Source organism: Vipera ursinii (assembly GCF_947247035.1).
Source record: "Vipera ursinii genome assembly, chromosome: 3".
NCBI classification, from domain to species: domain Eukaryota; kingdom Metazoa; phylum Chordata; class Lepidosauria; order Squamata; family Viperidae; genus Vipera; species Vipera ursinii.
In genome coordinates, this window is record NC_139516.1 from 117075909 (window position 1) to 117095995 (window position 20087).

Genomic DNA, 20087 nt, shown 5'->3' on the forward strand with positions numbered 1-20087 from the left:
AAAATGAGCACAAACAGACATAAAAAAGGGTAGGTAAAAAAAAGGCATAATTACCTGGAACAGAGAAGGAAGAAACAAGGCTAACAGCAAAGCACATCCACCAACCAAAAAAGAGGGATTATCAAACAACAAACTCATGGAAGAAGCGACTGATACTATTATGGTGTGCAATACAGTGGGGGAAAATTATTTTATCCCCTTCTGATTTTGTACATTTGTCATAAAAGAGCCAAGGTTGCCTACCACTGGCCTAGGAGGTTGGTGAGAAGATGACAACAGTTGGTGCAATTATTGGCAAATGGAAGAAACACAATATAACTGTCAATCTCCCTTGGTCTGGGACTCCATGGAAGATCTCGCCTTGTGGGGTTTTAATGGTCATGAGAACGGTGAGGAATCAGCCCAGAACTACACGGGAGGATCTTGTCAATGATCTCAAGGCAGCTGAGACCATAGTCACCAAGAAAACAATTGGTAACACACTAGGCCATGAAGGACTAACATCCTGCAGCACATACAAGGTCCCTCTGCTCAAGAAAGCACATGTACAGGCCCGTCTGGAGTTTGCCAATGAACATCTGAATGATTCAGAGGAGAATTGGGTGAAAGTGTTGTGCTCATGGGAGACCAATTCGAGCTCTTTGGCATCAACTCAACTCACCATGTTAGGAGGAGGTGTAATGCTGCCTGTGACCACACAAACACCATCCCCACCATCAAACATAGAGGTAGAAAAAATATGCTTTGGGGGTATTTTTCTGCTAAAGGGACAGGACAACTTCACCGCATCAAAGGGACAATGGATGGGGCCATGTACCATCAAACTGGAGATTTTTAAGAAGAGACTAGACAGTCACTTGCCTGAAATGGTGTAGGTTCTCCTGCTTAAGCAGGGGGCTGGACTAGAAGATCTTGAAGGTCCCTTTCAGCTTCTATTCTATTCTAAATTGGGGATGAAAACTTCCTTCCCTCAGTCAGGGTATTGAAAATGGGTCGTGGATGGGTATTCCAGCATGGCAATGACCCAAAATATACTGCCAAGGCAACAAAGGAGCGGCTCAAGAAGAAGCACATTAATGTCCTGGAGTGGCCTAGCCAGCCTCCAGACCTTAATCCCATAGAAAATCTGTGGAGCTGAAGATTTGAGCTGCCAAACGTCAGGCTCAAAACCTTAATGACGCGGAGAGGATCTTCAAAGAGGAGTGGGACAAAATCCCTCCTGAGATGTGCACAAACTTGGTGGCCAACTACAAGAAACATCTTCCCTCTCTGATTGCCAACAAAGGTTTTGCCACCAAATACTAAATCATGTTTTGTGAAGGGGTCAAACACTTATTTCATTCATTAAAATGCAAATCAATTTATAACTTTTTTGAAATGAGTTTTTCTGGATTTTTTTGGTTATTATTCTATCTCTCACTATTAAAATAAACCTATCATTAAAATTATAGATTGATCATTTGTCAGTGAGCAAACGTACAAAATCAGCAGGGGATCAAATAATTTTTCCCCACTGTACATGTTCCATGTATGTGCTTATGCCCAAAGAACATCAAAATTATACATGCATTAGATGTAAACTATGTGAACTACTAGAGGAAAAAGAAAGGGACTTAGAGGCAACTCTACCCAAACTCCAACCTACACAAGAAAGCTATACCCAAACTGAATCAAATAATGAACAAATAACTCCCAGAGGATTTGACCCTACTGATTAACCCTTGGAGGAAGACAAATGGAGGTATGTCACACATAGAAGGAAATAATAATCAAAGAAAGAAGCAGCAGACATCTAAACAAACCCTACTGCCCAATCTAACCTAACTAGAAGCAGCCCCTTTGAAACTGAGTGATCTATTTCTCCCTCTAGATGGAAATGCGCAGACCCAAAACCTCTCCCTGAAAGAAAACACTCAGATACCTAGCAAAGAAACAACACCAAACATCCCTAAAAGAGTCACATCAACAAACACACCTGAGATAATCAGAAAAGCAGTTGAGACTGCATCCCCCCAAAAAAAGTAAGGCAAGTGCTGGTAATAGGAGAGTCTATCCTCAAAGGAACAGAATCAGCCATCTGCAGACTGGACATACAACCCAGGGAGGTATGTTGTCTCCCTGGAGTAAAAATCAAAGATGTGGCCAAGAACTTAATCAAAATAATTAGGCCCACAGATTACTACCCCTTCCTCCTCCTCCACAATGGGATGAACAACACAACAAAGAACCTGATTACAATAGTGAGAGATTATAAGCAACTAGGCAATAAAGTTAAGAAGCTAGGTGCACAAGTAGTGTTCTCATCAGTACTCCCAATGAAAGGCCAACCGCCATTGAGGGGAAAAAGAATTTAGAAATAAACCATTGGCTAAAGGGTTGGTGTCACCAAGAAAACTTTGGTTTCCTGGACCATGGACAGCATTTCCTTCGTGAAGGACTCTTGGCAAGGGATGGGCTGCACTCACGAAAACAAGGGAAAATGTACTCGGGGAAAAACTGGTCCAACTCATCAGGAGGGCTTTAAACTAAAATTGAGGGGGAAGGGTCACCAATCTTTAGAATCTCTAGAACACAAAACCAATCATAAATCCCAAGAAAACAAATCAAACAATGAGGGAGTGATGAGAAAAAAGAAAAACTCAAACAACAATCAGGAGATGTAGGAAACATACCCACGGACAGGCATAAAGGTCCTTAATGGTTATATACAAATGCTCAAAGCTTGGAGAACAAACAAAGTGAACTAGAAGCAATAATAAACGAGGGTGCATATGACATAGTTGGCATTACAGAAACCTGGTGGGATGAAACCCATGAATAGAATGTACTGATGAATGGATACAAATTGTTCAAAAGAAATAGATCTACAAAAAGAGAAGGGGGAGTTGCACTATATGTAAGAGAACACTACATATCTACAGAAATGCACGTGATCAAAGATAAAATCCCTCCAGAATGTATATGGGTCATTATAAAAGGGAAAAAAGTGACATTGACATAGGTGTATATTACAGGCCACCCAATCAATCAGAAGAAATAGATGAACTCTTTGCCAACCAGTTAACGAAAGTATGTAGGAAGCATACCACACTAGTAATGGGAGACTTCAACTCTCCAGATATCAACTGGGAGACAAACTCTGCAGCGAGTGGGAGATCAAACAAATTCTTAACCAACCTAGCCGACAACTTTATCATCTAAAAGATGGAGAGGGAACAAGAAGTAAAGCTATACTGGACCTAATTCTTACTAATAGAATTAGTAAGAATTAGTTTGCATTATATAAAAATATAATGCAAACACAAACAACAGAAAATAATCCAACCAGAATCTTAAATTTCAAAAGATTTTAACAAACTCAAAGAGAACCTAGGAAAGATTTCATGGACAAAAATCTTAAAGGGCAAAACAATCCAAGAAGTGTGGGAAACTCTGAAAAATGTGATCATAAAAGCCCAGTCCAGCACAATACCACTGAAAAAGAAAAACAAGAAATTCAAGAAGAAACCAACATGGCTGCACAAAGATCTCTCTGACAAACTGAAAGATCAAAAGGACAACTACAAAAAATGGAAAGAGGGGCACATAACTAAGGCCAATTATCAGTAGACAGCCAGAACATGCAAAGATGAAGTCAGGAAAGCAAAGGCTCAGAACAAAGAAGACTTGCAACAGAAATCATGGATAATAAAAAAAGTTTCTTCCAACATATTAACAACAAGAAAAAAGTCAAGGAAACTGAAGGTCCATTAAAGAAAGAAGATGGCAAGGAAATAACAGGCAACAGGGAGAAAGCAGAGCTGCTTAACTCATACTTTGCATCAGTCTTCATACAAAAAGAAACTATAGCCAACATAAAAAAACGACTGCAAAAGACAAATTAGAAACAAAAATTAAAATAAGCAAGAGAATGGTAAGAGAACACCTATCCGACCTTGATGAATATAAATCACCAGGGCCTGACAGATTACATCCCAGACTTCTGAAGGAGCTGGCAGATGTTATTTCAGAACCATTGTACCCCATCTTTCAAAAATCCTGGAGCACCAGGGAAGTACCTGAGGATTGGAAAAGAGCTGATATGGTTCCCATCTTCAAGAAAGGGGAAAAAACAGACCCAGGAAACTGCATACCAATCAGTTTAACATCAATACCTGGGAAGATTCTAGAAAAGATAATAAAAAACAGATCTGTGAACAACTAGAAGCAAAGTTATAACTAGTAGCCAGCACGGATTCATTAAAAATAGATCATGCCTGACCAATCTTATTTCATTCTTCAATAAAGTGACCAAATTAGTAAATCAGCGAAATACTGTGGACGTAGTATACTGGGACTGGCGCAAGGGAAAGATTAGCAAGCATTAATGTGTATTACTTTTGTTTTTCAGGTTCTCTTTCCTTCCTGGGGAGGTGACCTGTCAAGCTACAAACCCTAAGGTCTTTAGGACCGCTAAAAGGTAAAGGTAAAGGTTCCCCCGCACATGCGTGCTAGTCGTTTCCAACTCTAGGGGCCAGTGCTCATCTCCGTTTCAAAGCCAAAGAGCCAGCGCTTGTCCGAGGACGTCTCCGTGGTCATGTGGCCGGCATGACTAGACGCCAAAGGAGCATGGAACGCTGTTACCTTCCCACCGTAGTGGTCCCTATTTTTCTACTTGCATTTTTACGTGCTTTCGAACTGCTAGGTTGGCAGAAGCTGGGACGAGTAACAGGTGCTTACTCTGTTACGCGGCACTCAGGATTCGACCCACCAAACTGCCGACCTTTTGATCGACAAGCTCAGCGTCCTAGCCCACTGAGCACCGCTACATGCTTCTAATTTGCCCACAGTGTGGGAGGGAGAGAGGGGAGAAATTTGAATCCACAGGTGTCCTTATCAGTGTGAGAGCCAGAGCTGTTGAAGATGTTTTGGTGAACTAAAGTTTCTTCTCATAATAATTACTGAATGATGTATTGGACAATGTGACCTGAATCTGTCAGAGATTGGAGGGAAAGTTCCATCCTTTTAATTAACCACTTCCTGCCATTTCCTCGGAAATAGTTTTCCTTCAACCTTGCCAGTTTGTATCTGCTCAATAAAGTATACATTAGAGAACACAATGGATCTTGTGTTTTGGTTTGGATGGGCTTTTCAATCAGAGGTTGACACCAATGAAATCCTTGGTTGCATTAACAGAGGGATGGAGTCAAGATCACATAAAGTATTAGTACTGCTTTATAAAACTTTAGACCACATCCAGAATACTACATCCAGTTTTGATTACCACATTATAAAAAAAGATACTGAGACTTTGGAAAGAGTGCAGAGAAGAGCAATGAAGATCTTTAGGGGCCTGCAGACTAAAACATGAAGAACAGCTGCAGGAATTGGATATGGCTAGTCTAGAGAAAAGAAGGACTAGAAGTAACATGATAGCAGTGTTTCAATATTTGAGGGGCTGTCATAAAGAAGAGGGGGTCAACTTATTTTTCAAAGCACCAGAAGCCAAGACAAGAAACTATGGATGGAAGTTAATCAAGGAGAGAAACAACCTAAGGAGAAATTTCCTAACAGTGAGAACAACTTGCACCTGAACATCGGCAAGACGAAAGAGATGCTGCTAGACTTCCGGAGAAAAAAGGAGGAACCTGCCCCACTTACATCGGGGAGGACTGTGTGGAGAGAGTTTCCTCCTTTAAATTTCAGGGAGTCTACCTCTGCGAAGATCTGACCTGGAAAGTTAATACAACCCAGGTGGCTAGAAAGGCCCAACAGAGGCTTCACTTTCTCAGGGTCTTGCGGAAGAACAGGGTAGAACAACGGCTAATGACCCTCTTTTACCGGTCTACTATAGAGAGCGTCCTCTCGTACGGTATTGTGGTTTGGTATGCTGGTCTGACAGCCGTGGATAGGAAAGTATTACAGAGGGTGGTGAGTACAGCACAAGACATTGTGGGCTGTCCCCTGACACCACTGGATGACATTGCCAGGGCTCGTTGCCTTGGAAGAGTGAGGAAGATTCTCAGGGATGACTCACACCCTGGACAGTATCTCTTTACTCTCCTACCATTGGGTAGGAGATATAGGAGTATAGCCAGCCGCACCAACAGGCTGAAAAACAGCTTTTATCCGTGGGCTGTTAGGCTTTTGAACTGGAAATAATTTTTATAAGCTTTATGCAGAATTGACTTGCGAGGCCGGTGTGTGGTGCAATTAGTTCACATGGTGTAATAAGATGGAGGGTTTGTTGTCACTCTGAGTTGGGGGGTGGGAGCACGAAGGGAGGCTCAGCTGATCTCAATGTATATATGGTTGCACTTTGACAATAAAGGTTCATTCATTCATTTGCAATTAACCAGTGGAACAGCTTGCCTTCAGAAGTTGTGGGTGCTCCATTCCTGGAGACTTTTAAGAAGAGACCCGACAGCCACTTGTCTGAAAAGGTATAGGGTCTCCTGCTTGAGCATGTTCTCTATTATGATAAGAGCCGTTCTGGCATAGTAAGAGCCATGGTGGCACAGTGGTTAGAATACACTATTGCAGGCTATTTCTGCTCACATTGCCAGGAGTTTGATTCCTTCAATCCTGACTGGCTCAAAGTTGACTCAGCCTTCCATCCTTCTGAGGTCAGGAAAATGAGGACCAAGATTGTTGGGGGCAATACGCTGACTCTGTAAAATGCTTAGAGAGGACTATAAACTAAGCACTGTGAAGTCTAAGTGCTATTGGTATTGCTATCAGTTGGTGAGGAACAGGAATAGAAAAGTGTCATTTATTCATGTTATCCATTGCTCTCAGAGGAATTGAGTAGCCAGTGTGGGAAAGAAATGTTGGACTAGCTAGAGCAGACATGTCCAACACAAGGCCCGGGGGCCGGATCCGGCCTGCGAAGTGGTTTCATGTGGCCCGTGAAGCCATCCTGGAAACAGTGAGGGAACGGCCCCCACTGCCTTGGCCCTGGCCCAGAGACCCTCCTTCTGCCAGAGACCCTCAGATCTGTCCCACTCCTGCCCAAGCCCCCATAGGCACCCTTGATGCGAACGATGTAGAGCTGGCCATGCCCACCCAGTAGGCCATACACACTCTAGCCATGCCCACCCAGTAGGCCACGCCCACCAAGTAGGCCACGGCCACCCAGGCCCCTTGAGGGCAACCGCAATGCTGATGCAGCCCTCAATGAAATTGAGTTTGACACCCCTGAGCTAGAGTCTAGACTTTTGGCTCTGTGCTTTGCATTCTTATAACCCTGTGCTTAGTAAAGTCTGAGATACCAGAATGCTTATCCCTGCCTGTTAGCTATAAACATCACCAGATCTATTAACCTCGTATGCCTTGCCAAAACAGAACCCAAGCCAGAAAGTTGATTAAAATCGGACTTCCGGTGGTGACGCGACGCTGAAGACAGCCGTTTTCGGGCTGCCCGCTCCGCAGCTGTGTTTTTCCATCGTAAACAGCGCCGATCAGCTGTTTAGATGGATTTGAAGCCCCCTCCTCGGGAGAAGAGGAGGGGGTGAGGCCCCAGGTAGGGGTTGAGCTTTCCGGGGCCGCCTGAGCTGAGAGTTTGGGCGGCTGAAGGATTGAGCCCCCCCCGAAGCCTGGGTTGCTCCGAGCTGCGCAGCGTCTCTGCTCCGTGATTTATGGAGCAGAGCCAGGCGTTAGCAACCACCCCTGCCAAAAGGAAATACTTTTGATTATCAAGATGCAGGCAGAGCGGTACAGGAGGTCAAGGTGATGTGGACTCTTATCTTTACTCTCTAGCTCAATGGATTTTATAGCTTTAAAGTGAAAGTGCGCAATAAGTGAAAGTGGGGGAAGATGGCGGCTAAAACTTCTAAAGCTCTTCGGAGTGCGGGGTCTTCCCTGGTGCAACAGACCTCATTGCAAGCTTTGCTTCCTCCTGCACCTCCTCCGGCATTGACGTTTAAGGATTTACAAGATGCTCTTGGAAAGCATTCACAATTGATGTCTGACATGATGGATGAAAAGTTGAAAAAGCTGGAGGAGAAAATGGAGGAGAAAATGGAGAAATTGGAGAAGAAGATGGAAGAGAAGTTTAGAGCAATGAGGGTGGACATGTTGTCTATGATTGAATCTGTAGCTGAATGTGTGCAGCAGCTGGATGTAAAAGTGGAGGATCTCAGTCAAAAGAACTCTATATTAGAAGCAAAGGTATTAGAAAATGAAGATATAAGGGATAAAATGGATGGAGAATTAAGCCTTGTTCAGTATCATCAGATGCAGTATGCTATTAGAATCAGGGGTTTAAAGGAGAATTGTAAAGAAGATTTAAAGCAGCTGATTTCTGAGGCTCTGGAAGGGGTACTGGGCCAGCCAGCATCTGAAATTGAGGGAAATATGGACAAAATGTTTCGTGTAAATTCATGGATTGCAAGACAGAGGAAGTTACCCAGAGATGTGGTGGTCTATTTTACAAAGAGAGTAATTAGAGATGAAGTCATTCAAGCTGCCTATGATACTAAATTGGTAGTGGCTGAGCAAGAAGTCTTGGTTTTAAAAGAGATTCCTCCGAAGATTTTAAGGAGAAGGAAAGATTTTGCATTTCTAGTACAGGAACTTAAGAAATATGGGTACGCAAGCTCCTAATTAACAACAAGTTGTCTTAGAGACTGCCTAAACCTTTTTTTATTCTTTTTACTTGAACTCAAGGATGATCTGGAACTGCGAGACATTTGGCGTGATACATGCAAGAACTATTTTTGATCATAGTTTAGTTTGGTTGGAGATTATTAAGGTTAACAGAGATAGGCGCTTTTGGCGCGTAATTGAGAATTTGTTTAGAAATTAGAGAAAGGTGGGAGAATGCAAATAGTAGGTGAATTTTTTTTTCTTTTTTTTTGAAATTAATATGAATAAGGACTGGGATTAAGAAAATCTATTCTGAGTAAAGCTCTTTTTCTGTTTTCTCTTTTTCTTTTTTACTTTATTTGTAATATTAATATTGTTTGTATTCATTTTATATGAGCTAGAGGGAGATAGAATTAATAGTTTATTGTTGATAACATAGGGGTGCTTATGTTTGTTTTTTGATTTTATACCCTGTATTTAGCTCTGGGAAGTCGGGGGGGGGGGAGGAGGGAATGGGGGAGAGGGAGAGGGAGGGCTAGATAGGGGTGGGGGAGGGGGGGATTAAAGTCAAAATGTATTGTAAAACTTTTTAAATAAAAAAAAAGAAAGTTGATTAAAATCTTTTTTATTTATGTTCATAAGTACGGAGAGGAACCTCCCCCCAAGAGAGGAGATGAGCAGCATAAAAAAGTGGAGGATTACTTTATTTACAATTCAAAAATATTGAGTTTGAAATTGGTACTTTCATTGCTTAACATCATTTGACACATCTCTAATGTAGCACACATGCTTAGTAACTTCAGTATGTAGCATGTAACATTCCTTAGCATTCTTGATATGATCTTGTTAATGCTAATCTTCATATTCAGGAGGTGTTGTTTTTACATCATAATGAGGTATAATGACTTCAAGCCAGTGTCCATAATAGGTTTGAACCAATTCTCTTATTAGTCATTACATAGCTTGCTTTCTTTATCCAAGAACTAGCAACATTAGTCAAAAAGACTCATAGTTACTGAAACCATTAATCAAAAAGGGTCCATCCTGAACCCTATCATCCTTCTTCCTTTCTTTACTTAATTTTTTTAAAAATTATGTTATTGATAGAATATTTGTAGGTCATGCTGGTTATAAGGGGAAAAAAATCATATTATGACAACATGAATACAGCCACCTAGGTTTTAACAAACTCTGACCTAAGGCAATATGATTGAGGGATCCTTGGGGCTCTCTGAGGTTGGTTGTTTTCCTGCACTGATAATATTACCTAGTTTGGTAATGAAATGTCCGTATGAAAACAACCAAGCTCAGAGAGCACCAAGAACCCCTCAATCATGTTGCATTAGGACAGGGGTGTCAAACTGCTGGCCTGCAGGCCAGCTGCATCATGACGAAACCGCATCCACCCCATTGCCAGCAATGGGAAAAAAAGTCGAGATACGTCACGACACATCACGTGACATTGCAAGTTTGACACCCCTGCCTCAGGAAGAGTTTTTTAAAACCTCGGTGGCTGTATTCATGTTGTCATAATATGATTTTTTTCCCCCTTCTTATAACCAACATGGCCATTTCTGTCTTTTCCATATGTAGAATTATTTTCTTACTCTTGATACCAAATGGCTATGGCTGGGGAATCTGTTGGCAATTGTAACTGTTCATAAAAGAAAAGTACTGGAAAAAGGACAGGTAGCCCTGTTAATATTTATTTTTTTTATTTTTATTTTAATTCCATTTATATCCCGCCCTTCTCCGGAGACTCAGGGCGGCTTACAAGCTTAGCAGTAGCCTTCCGAGGGAGGAGCCAAGAAATTTTGAAAGGTACCCTGAATTTGACGTTAATTGTTCCTGAAGAATATGCAGAGTGAAAGCACTGATTAACCCGTTGGCAAATTGCCTAGGAAAAGCAGAATCCCTGGAATAAAAAAAAAAAAAGCATCAACCCTTCTGGCCATTTTTCAGGCACGATGGAGGCACTTTAGGATGAACCCTGCGTCCCAATTTAAATCTGCAGGCTTTAAATTCAATATCTGTAAAAAAAATAAAACCGGTGTTGTACCCTTCGTAAAGAATAGATAGATAGATAGATAGATAGATAGATAGATAGATAGATAGATAGATAGATAGATATAGATATATGTATATATATGTATATGTATGTATGTATATGTATATATATATACATATATATATACACACACACACATATATATGTATGTGTGTGTGTGTGTGTGTGTGTGTGTGTATGCTTCCCGCTAATCCGTTAATGCGCTATCCGCGCCAAACACGCCACCGCCGCGACGCAAAATAAGGTTTTAGCAATCCTGTCGGCTACGTTACGTTTGCCGCGGAGACCCCTTCTCTTCGCCTGCCCGTCACGTCATTCTCTCCCCGGCACGTGTCCTCGGACCCACCCTGGTGCTAAGGACTTGGTGGGTGAGCCAGCCCCTTCCCTTCCAGACACGCGCGCGGGCCCGCAATTCCCCCGGCGCTGCCCCAGCCTGCACTGCTCGGATCGGAGCTTAGAGGAAGGTGGGGAGAGCGCAACTAGGGGGAGCCAGGCGACCCCCCGGCCTAGGAACAGGTAGAATCCTCCGGCGGCCAGGCGCGCTTTGCATTGAAGCCTCGCCTCCGGGACTTGATGTGTGCTAGCCTCCGGATGCTGAAATGATCCTGAGCGGGAGGGCTGCTCGGATGCTGGCTGCTCCTGAGGTCGGCCGGATGCGGGGCCCCGGCTGGGGAGGCTAGGGGGGCAGGTCCCGCCCGGCTATGGGCTGCTTGCAGAGCGTGGCGTGCAAGGCGCGGGTGCGCAGGGAGAACATCGTGGTCTACGACGTCTCGGCCTCCATCGAGCCGGGCGCCACCGCCATCGAGGAGACATCGCCCATCGTGCTGCGCTACCGAACGCCCTATTTCCGCGCCGCCGCTCGCGTCCTCATGCCGCCTATCTCGCGCCGTCACACCTGGGTGGTGGGTTGGATCCAGGCCTGCAACCACATGGAGTTCTACAACACCTACAGCAACCTGGGCATGTAAGTGGAGCGTGGGGGAACAGAGCAGCCGCGGGAGCGAGCGAAGGGCGACGCCTTCGCTGCGGTTGCCCGTCCGCCCCCAACGACCAGAGTCGTTCAGAGGGTATCATTTTGTATCCATAGGAACCGATTCGCCACCAAAAAGAGGCGGTCCCGCGGGAGAGAGCAAGGACTTGGCGAGAGCAGATGCCCTTTATTCTAGGCAGTTGGTCTCCTCGCAAAGCACATCTGTGGACTTCTGCCGTGCCCTCCGGCAAATATGGCTGCTCTCCCTCGCCGCCCCCCCCTTCAGTCAGAGGGAAGACTCTTCTTTATGTGGCAGACGACAAACTTCCCTTGGGCACCAGTGCCCTTGGCTGCCTTTTGCCTATCTAATAGGTGTGGTGGAGGAGACATTCTCCTAGGCATTTGCACTGCCTGCCACTCACAGCTTCAGCCCTCACTGGGGCTTGTGCATTAAATATAGCAGGGCACGCTTTCGATGCACCATCTCCAGTGAGCTTTCTTTCACTGCCACTTGTTGAGGGAGTGAATGAAAGTACAGAAAGTTGCTCTCTGTATTTTTCCTTATATTTTATATGACAAATAATACAAGGAAACAATTGATCCGTGAATAAAATCGTTCAAACCATAGAAATGCTACTTCCGTCTAGAGCTCCCTTGGTACTTCAGCTAAATAAATAGAAATGCAGTAGGGAAGATTCATGAAAAAGTGGATTGGCCCATTGTTGTTTAGTTATGTTAATATTTTGCTCTCTTTGATGTTTCAACATCTATATAGCAACAGGAACATGGCTCCACAGTGATACCCATTTAAAGTAGTCAAGCAGATTTTAACATCCACTATATCACCATGGCACTGGCCTTCATTTCTCCTTCCCCCAAAAATGAATCCTCGACAGAGTGCTTTCATTGCCAAAATTACCAACTTACCCTTGAGAGTATGAACACATCATTTAATCTTACCCTGGAATTGATTTTTGTGTATTTAGGTTGCTTGAATTTTTGAGGTAACTGTACAATATTTCCCCATGCACTCAGAACCTTTTCTGTTCTTGACAATAATAGTTGACATTTCAATGCCACTTTATTTCAGAGCTTCTTAAGATATCCCCGTAAAAAGAGTTACTGAGATGAGCTTTATCAATTCAGTAACATATATTTCTGACAGAAAACCCATTTAGCCTTGATATTAAAATACATTTATGGATATTGGTACATGTATATTAGTGATATGCTAAAATTATTCTAAAGTCCACTATATTAATCACCAAACTCTATCAATTTATGCAAATACTAGAGCACATCAACAGGAGAGAAAAATATATAAAGATATAACTTTGTCCTTGTGATAGTAAAGACTGAGTTGGTCTGATAGGCCTTGTAGAAGAATTAACCATAGTTTTTCTCAGAAAAAAAGCATATTTGTTGTTACTTTGGGAGTCATCTATCAGCAAAAACTTTGTTCCAAAATGTAACCTTGGCTTTTTATGGCTTTTAAATTTTACATTAAATTGCCTTCTGAACTGACCATCATGCTTCCTAATGGTATTTTTTTTCTTAATGATTTCTCTGCCTGGCTTTCATGGATATCCTGTAAAAGACTGTGAAATTTATAGAGCAAATACCAGCATAATTTTTGGTATTTCTTTGTTAGAATTAAAGAACTCATTTGTCTCCAGTTTTTCACAATTATCAATGTGTCTGCTCTTACAAAGATACATATATGATGGATAGATAAGATTACTTCTTGGTTTTGATCATCAAAGAGAAGGGTTTTTTTTCCTGGTGGATGCGAAAAACAAACTTCAGGGCACTTTCTAATGTATTTTTACACATTGCTGTGCTTCATTCTGTATGTCCTTCTCTCAGACTTGCGCTATTTCAAAGCGTCTATGTATTGTATTCCCCAGTTGCCACATAAAATTCCTCTTGTGCTATTTGATTCTTTAGTGTTACTGACTTAAGGCATTTTCACAGAGATAACAATTTCACCCCCAAACCATCAGAAATATTTTTGAACTGCCAATGAATATTCTTTCTCTTACAATCCTCACTTCATATATTAACCTACCAGAACTTCCTCCCTCCACCACTCTGCCCTTACCCCATATCTTTGTTTTTTTCTGGGGAGGAGAAAGAAAAAGCAGATATATATCCAATATAAGCCCAGTGAAATAATGACAAGGTATCTGGCATCTTGTTTTCAGCAGCAGGAAAGTTAGCCAGCTGGAGGCAGGCTGAAGCAGAAGATCTTACAAATGGGAAGTCACCTACCCTGTGACTCAGAAGTTAATATCTCTGAAGTGTTTCCACAGCATTCCTCCTGCTCCACAGCTGAGATAGAATCTAATCAGTTGCACAACAGAAGCTAACAACATTTCGGTATACAGAGAGGCATGTAGAAAGACTCTTAAAGGACATGCTTGTCTTAGATTTGATGTATTGTTTCACAGAGGTGGGGCCGGTACTGAATGCCCTCTCTAACTTGATTGCTGGATTGCTGCCATTTTCAGGTATGAAAGACACCTAAACCCTCAAATAGGCATTTTCCGATTTTAAAGTCCCAGCACTTCCTCAAAATACTGCTCTTCCTCCAGAAAATGCTAAATGCCTTCTCAGTAGGCAATCTGGCAGAGCAGCACATTTAGACCACAAATTAAGAAATAGTGCCAACGTTCTCTTTGTTTCCTAAGGTTTTTTTGTTATCTTTTTACCAGACATTGTCAAGGATAAGTGAAGCTGCTAAGAGTACAAGATATAATGTTGGTCTGGAGCAAAAGGCTCAAATCATTACATTCCCCCCACATCTTCATAATTTCTGAACCACCAACAAAGGGAAGTGATAGAGGAGGCTGGCAAGGCACAGTTGGATATGCATAGTTTATTGAGATTACAGGTCATCTCTTTTCCAAAGAAGCCTAATACAATGAATTAAAGTTCTGGCTGAACTTGAGCAGAATAGCAACTTAAGTCCCAGAGTTTCCAAGGGTAGTTTCTTGCTAGGGGCTGTTTAGGACCATAAGCAGAGGACAGGACAGAGAACAATAAGAAGCTGTGGAGGAACTGAAGCAGTGGCAGAGATAATAGAAGTTTTGGCTCACAAGCATTGCTTCTGCTCATTCCAAGTTGTTGCTTCAAAAACAATTCTATAGGTGCTGCAGTATATCACCATTCTTTGTAATCTCCACCTATGATTTACTCTCTGTTCAAACTTAAACCCCATTAGTCCGTATGTCTAAAAAGCTCTTTGATATAATCTAGTACGGTTGTTTACTTAATTCATAGTCTTATTGTTGTTTGAAGAGAAATTGAGGGAAGCTGGCTATGAAAATAAACCAGCTTATGAGAGTGCCCAACTTCACAGGCATGAGCAGATGATGTCACAACTGAAAACACACCAAATCAATAGAAGACTATCTGTGAGACTCAATCAACTAGACTAGAAGACCGTGCAGCCTGAACTTTCATAACTTTCCAAATAAACTTACTCAAGAAGTAAGATGGGAAGCAGCAGAGACTATGCTTGGTGCAAATACCTTGGTTACTCAAAATTTGTGTGGATGTGCTTAATGTAATAAGTTCTGGCAATCAGAAGAGTAGTAGAACAGCCTATAGTAGATATTTGACACAGGCTTGTGCACAAGGTATAGAAGGGTATAGAAGGGTGCAACAGTGGTATCCCAACATCAGTTCCCATCTGTCAGGGAGATTGAAAGTTTCAAGGAAGGAGGCAAAAATCAGAAGGCATTCATTAACTTCTTTTTTTTATTGAAAAGTTTTACAGTACATTTTATTTATAACAAAACAAAACAAAACCCCTCCCAACCCCCTCCCCTCTTCCCAACCCTCCCCAACCCCTCCCTCCCTCCCTCCCCCTCTCCCCTCCCCAACTTCCCAGAGCTAAATACAAGGTATAAAGTAGAAACAATCATAATTACCATATGCAAACAACAATAAACTATTAAATCTATCGCACTTTAACTCTTATAAAATGACTACAAGCAATATAAATATCACATCAGTACTTATTAAATAGCATTCATTAACTTCTTTTCCAACTTCTTAGTTCGAAGGCTTAAGGTTTTGTAAGCTGCTGCTTGCTTCATGCACTGATTATATGCTACTAGATTCCTTCTTACTATTTCAGCTCTCCTGCAATGGCTAGGAAAGCTGTCTATCTGAGGAAAAGGGAATCAATAAGTTGGTTATTTGTTCATTAGAAATATTGGGGAGAAAGTATGTGAGTGGATTATATAATGATAATGTAGCTACTTGAATGAAGATATTTAAATAAACTAGTAAATGCCCATAGTGAACAGTTTGTGGCTCCATGCATGTTGACATCAATAAAGTTATAAAGTCCTGAAACAAAAATAAAATAGTGATTTAGTGTAAATAAATCATAACATGAAGTATACTAGAGCGATATATACACTTTGTGCACATGCTGATGAGCTCTGAGAAGGCAGTGCTTCCTTTTTGTGTATAATTTTTATTAAAAATAAATTTTAATAGAATAAAAATGCAAAGTTTGAAAAACAAGGAAAACAAAGGTAATGAATAGGTGAAAAAAATACAAAGAAAAAAACAGAGAAAGAAAACTTTTTCACGAGGTAACTGGACTTTCTTTTTTCCTCTTTGAAGTCGTTTTGCTTCTCATCCAAGAAGCTTCTTCAGATCTGACTGGATGGTGGGGAATGGCCACTCTTTCGAAGACAGCAAAGTCCACATTTTGGACCCAGAGGGCCGCTGGTTTGAAAGAGGAGTCAAAGAGGCCATCTATGTCAAAACTGAACAGCCCTCCCTCAACAGAGGGGGAGGGACATGACATCATCTATCTTCAGTCTACAACACACTCCTTTCAACAGTTCCAAGAAGGCTCCACACCCATTTGCATCACTCAGGTGACCCTGATGACACAGATAAGCCTCCAGGTGGCATCAATGACTCAAAGAATGCAAATGACCAGCTGTTTACAAGGAGTATAAATCCTTCAATTCCCCATCATCCAGTCAGAGCTGAAGAAGCTTCTTGGATGAGAAGTGAAACATCTTCAAAGAGTCCAGTTGCCTTGTGAAAAAGGATCTTTGGGACAACCATGACCTGGATGACTGAGAATCTCCACAGACAGAAAAGAAAGAAAACAAAAAGTTATAAAGATGTAGCTTCCAGCAGTTGCAAGTACATCTATATTTTACCCTTGCTCTGTAAGATTACAACATAATTTCCTTTTTTCCATAGTCTACCCTTTTTGATCATCAAATCCATAAATCATTTGGGGGTTTTTGTGTTTTTTTTTCAGCAAAAGGTTTATGAGGGGTTTCCAGCCACTAATATAGTTACTGTTCTTTCTCTAATCAAATAAGTTTGCAATTTCTGCTAATACTGTCATCTTCACTAACCATTCCTCCACTGTAGATATTTCAGAATCTTTCCATTTTTGTGCATATACTGTGCAGCTGTTATATATAAAAACAGTCTTCCATAACTCTCTTCTAATTCTCCAGCCATTAGTCACAGGAAAAGGTCTGGTTTGAGAAAGCAGAGATTGCCAAAAAAAGATCTTAAGAGTAGTTTGATAAAAAAAATATAAATAGCTGTGCAGTAGCTATGAAAGTGCAAATGAATGGTAGGGATGATTAGAAAAGGTATAATAGGAAAAGAAAAGTAATCAAAATGCCTATGATACGGTACTGCAGAGCTGGCGAAGATACAGAAAGAAGTAATCAAAGGTATTGTGAAGCTGGAGCCATTCCTTTAAGAAAAAAATTATATGTTTAGGAACTTTCATAGTTAGACGATAGGAACAGAATTGGGGGGGACCTTGGAGGTCCTCTAGTCCAAGCCCCCTGCTGAAGCAGGAAACCCTATACCATTTCAGACAAATGGCTCTCCAATCTCTTCTTAAAAACTTCCAGTTATGGAACACCCACAACTTCTGGACTGGTGGACTGATTAATTGTTCTCACTGTCAGGAAATTTCTCCTTATTAGTAGGTTGGTTCTCTCCTTGATTAGTTTCCATCCATTGCTTGTACAGTCTTCAGGTGCTTTGGGAAATAGGTTGACCCCTCTTCTTTGTAGCAGCTCCTCAAATATTGGAACACTGCTATTATGTCACCCCAGTCCTTCTTTTCACTAGACTAGACATACCCAACTCCTGCAATTGCTCTTCATATTTTTTAGCCTCCTTAAAACAGTATTATAATAGCAATAAATTATATATATATATATATATATATATATATATATATATATATATATATATATATATATATATATATATATATATATAATGCTTGTTAACTATTTAGATTACCTTGCTAGGCCCCAAACATGGGACAAATCTTTATTTCCTGTTTCAGCCTAACTGAAGGCCATCGACAGGCAGTAGTCACAACAGTGACAGCTCATATTTGTGTAAATTTTAGATTGCTAACATTGCTATATATAATAGAGGTGTAATAACAGAGATGTATAATGTTACTTGTGGTGTCAAGACAGTGATAAAGAGATAAATTCCTCCCTCATAATATTAAATCCAGAAACTTCCAATAAAGTAGCATGTTAGAAAATTCAGAAAAAGAAAAAGAATAAATAGTGAGGCTTTGAAAAGCAATTGAATCAATTCACAAATCATTAAGATATTTAGGAATACTAGCTTTGATGGCTGTATATTACTTTTAATATTATAATTAATATTATAAACGCTTCAGTGCCTTTGTACTAATTTTTTCTCTGCTCACTTTTTTTCTTTTCTTAAAAAAATCTGAATAAGAGACTAGCAAGCTGTGACTTTTTAGTAACTGTTGCTAAATCTTTCTTAGTGTATGTTTCTCTTCTGCTCTTTCTAGGTCAAGCTGGGAACTTCCAGACTTGAGAGAAGGACGTGTAAAAGCCATCAGTGACTCTGATGGAGTGAGCTATCCCTGGTATGGGAACACCACAGAAACAGTTACCCTGATTGGTCCTACCAATAAGGTTTCCAGGTTTTCAGTCAGTATGAATGACAATTTTTATCCTAGTGTGACATGGGCTGTCCCTGTGAGCGATAGCAATGTGCCACTATTGACTAGGATCAAACGGGATCAAAGTTTTACTACATGGTTAGTGGCCATGAATATGACCACTAAGGAGAAAATAATCTTGCAGACTATAAAATGGAGGATGAGAGTAGACATTGAAGTTGATCCCATGCAGCTCTTGGGCAAGCGAGCCCGCCTTGTGGGGAAAACTCAACAGGAGCAGCCCAAGATTTTGAGCAGAATGGAACCCATCCCACCAAATGCACTAGTGAAACCCAATGCCAATGATGCCCAGGTCCTCATGTGGAGGCCAAAGAGAGGTCTGCCTTTGGTAGTGATACCACCAAAATAGAAAATGATTTAAATGAGGACTTTTGCTGCTCTAGAATGGATATCTGAGCCAAAGAAGACCTTTTAGGTTCACCTGACTTTTGTTATTGCAAGTGTGAAGGGGGCTTCTCCAATATAGTGTTATGTGGCAATAGCCAATTATGTGCCGCTGTAGAATAGTTGAATTTCTGGACTTTGGAAGAAGAAATGTTATTCCACACTTCAGGGGCATTCTCATGAAGAAGAAGGTTTCTATTCTTAACCTTGAAATATAATGAACATGAATATAATTTCCAGTGCCTGTGGCTAATGCTGCTTCCCAACCAATTAAATGTGATTATAAAGACTGTTCTTATGAGATATTTATGGACTTCTATTATGTTGCTTGATTTCTGCTGGTTTGGGACAGGTAGGGATGGCATATTACCACATTATAGCTATGCATTTTAATTGATAATAAAAATGATCGGTCTACTCATTGGAATGAAGAGAATGTTTACAAAAAGAAAATGCTGCCAGTTTAATCTCATCAGTATAAAAAAGAGCAGCTCTGTCCACAAGGAACTGTCCATAGTGCTGAATTTTGAAAATCAGGACCTTCATCTAAACAACTTCTTTCTGGGGCTAATTATTTGGATTAACAAAATTAAGACTTTTTGCATGTGTTTCAATGTGTTCAAGTAATTGTAAGTGTAGGAACTTTGCCATAGAGTTTTACCAAGCTGTAGGTGAAATCCAAGGTAAATAACTGGCAACAACCTAAGTATTTAAGAAATGCTTTTGTTTTCATATACCATCTCTAACTCTGTTTTTTATACAAACTTAATGGACGCACATAGCATGTTTTTTCAATATTTTTTTTGGGAGAGAGGGGAGAAATATTTACATTTGAGATGGAATCTGTTAAGATGTTCAGACAGTTAGGTGCAATCTAGCTCACTATCAGCATTGTAAAACAAGGTGATCTCAACTGTTACTAAATATGGATAAAAATGAAGACTTTTGAAATCCAGTGTGTCTCAAATCTCTGCTGGGCTGTGACATTTTTGCTTGTGGGTGGGGGGAAAAGGGCATTCAAAGAACACCTTGGAACAAAAGCATTACTTTGTAACATGAGCAAAAAAAAACAGATA

At 41.0% G+C, this 20087-nt stretch overlaps 1 protein-coding gene across 1 annotated transcript; it reads left to right on the plus strand.

The window, feature by feature from the left end:
• Window positions 1–11334: 11334 nt before the first annotated feature.
• Window positions 11335–18976, plus strand: FAM78B (family with sequence similarity 78 member B; the record flags this gene model as incomplete). The annotated part of the gene is made up of 2 exons (XM_083357566.1): window positions 11335–11597; window positions 18454–18976. 2 exons carry the CDS (start codon window positions 11335–11337, stop codon window positions 18974–18976), a joined length of 786 nt encoding a protein of 261 aa, XP_083213692.1.
• Window positions 18977–20087: the final 1111 nt, after the last annotated feature.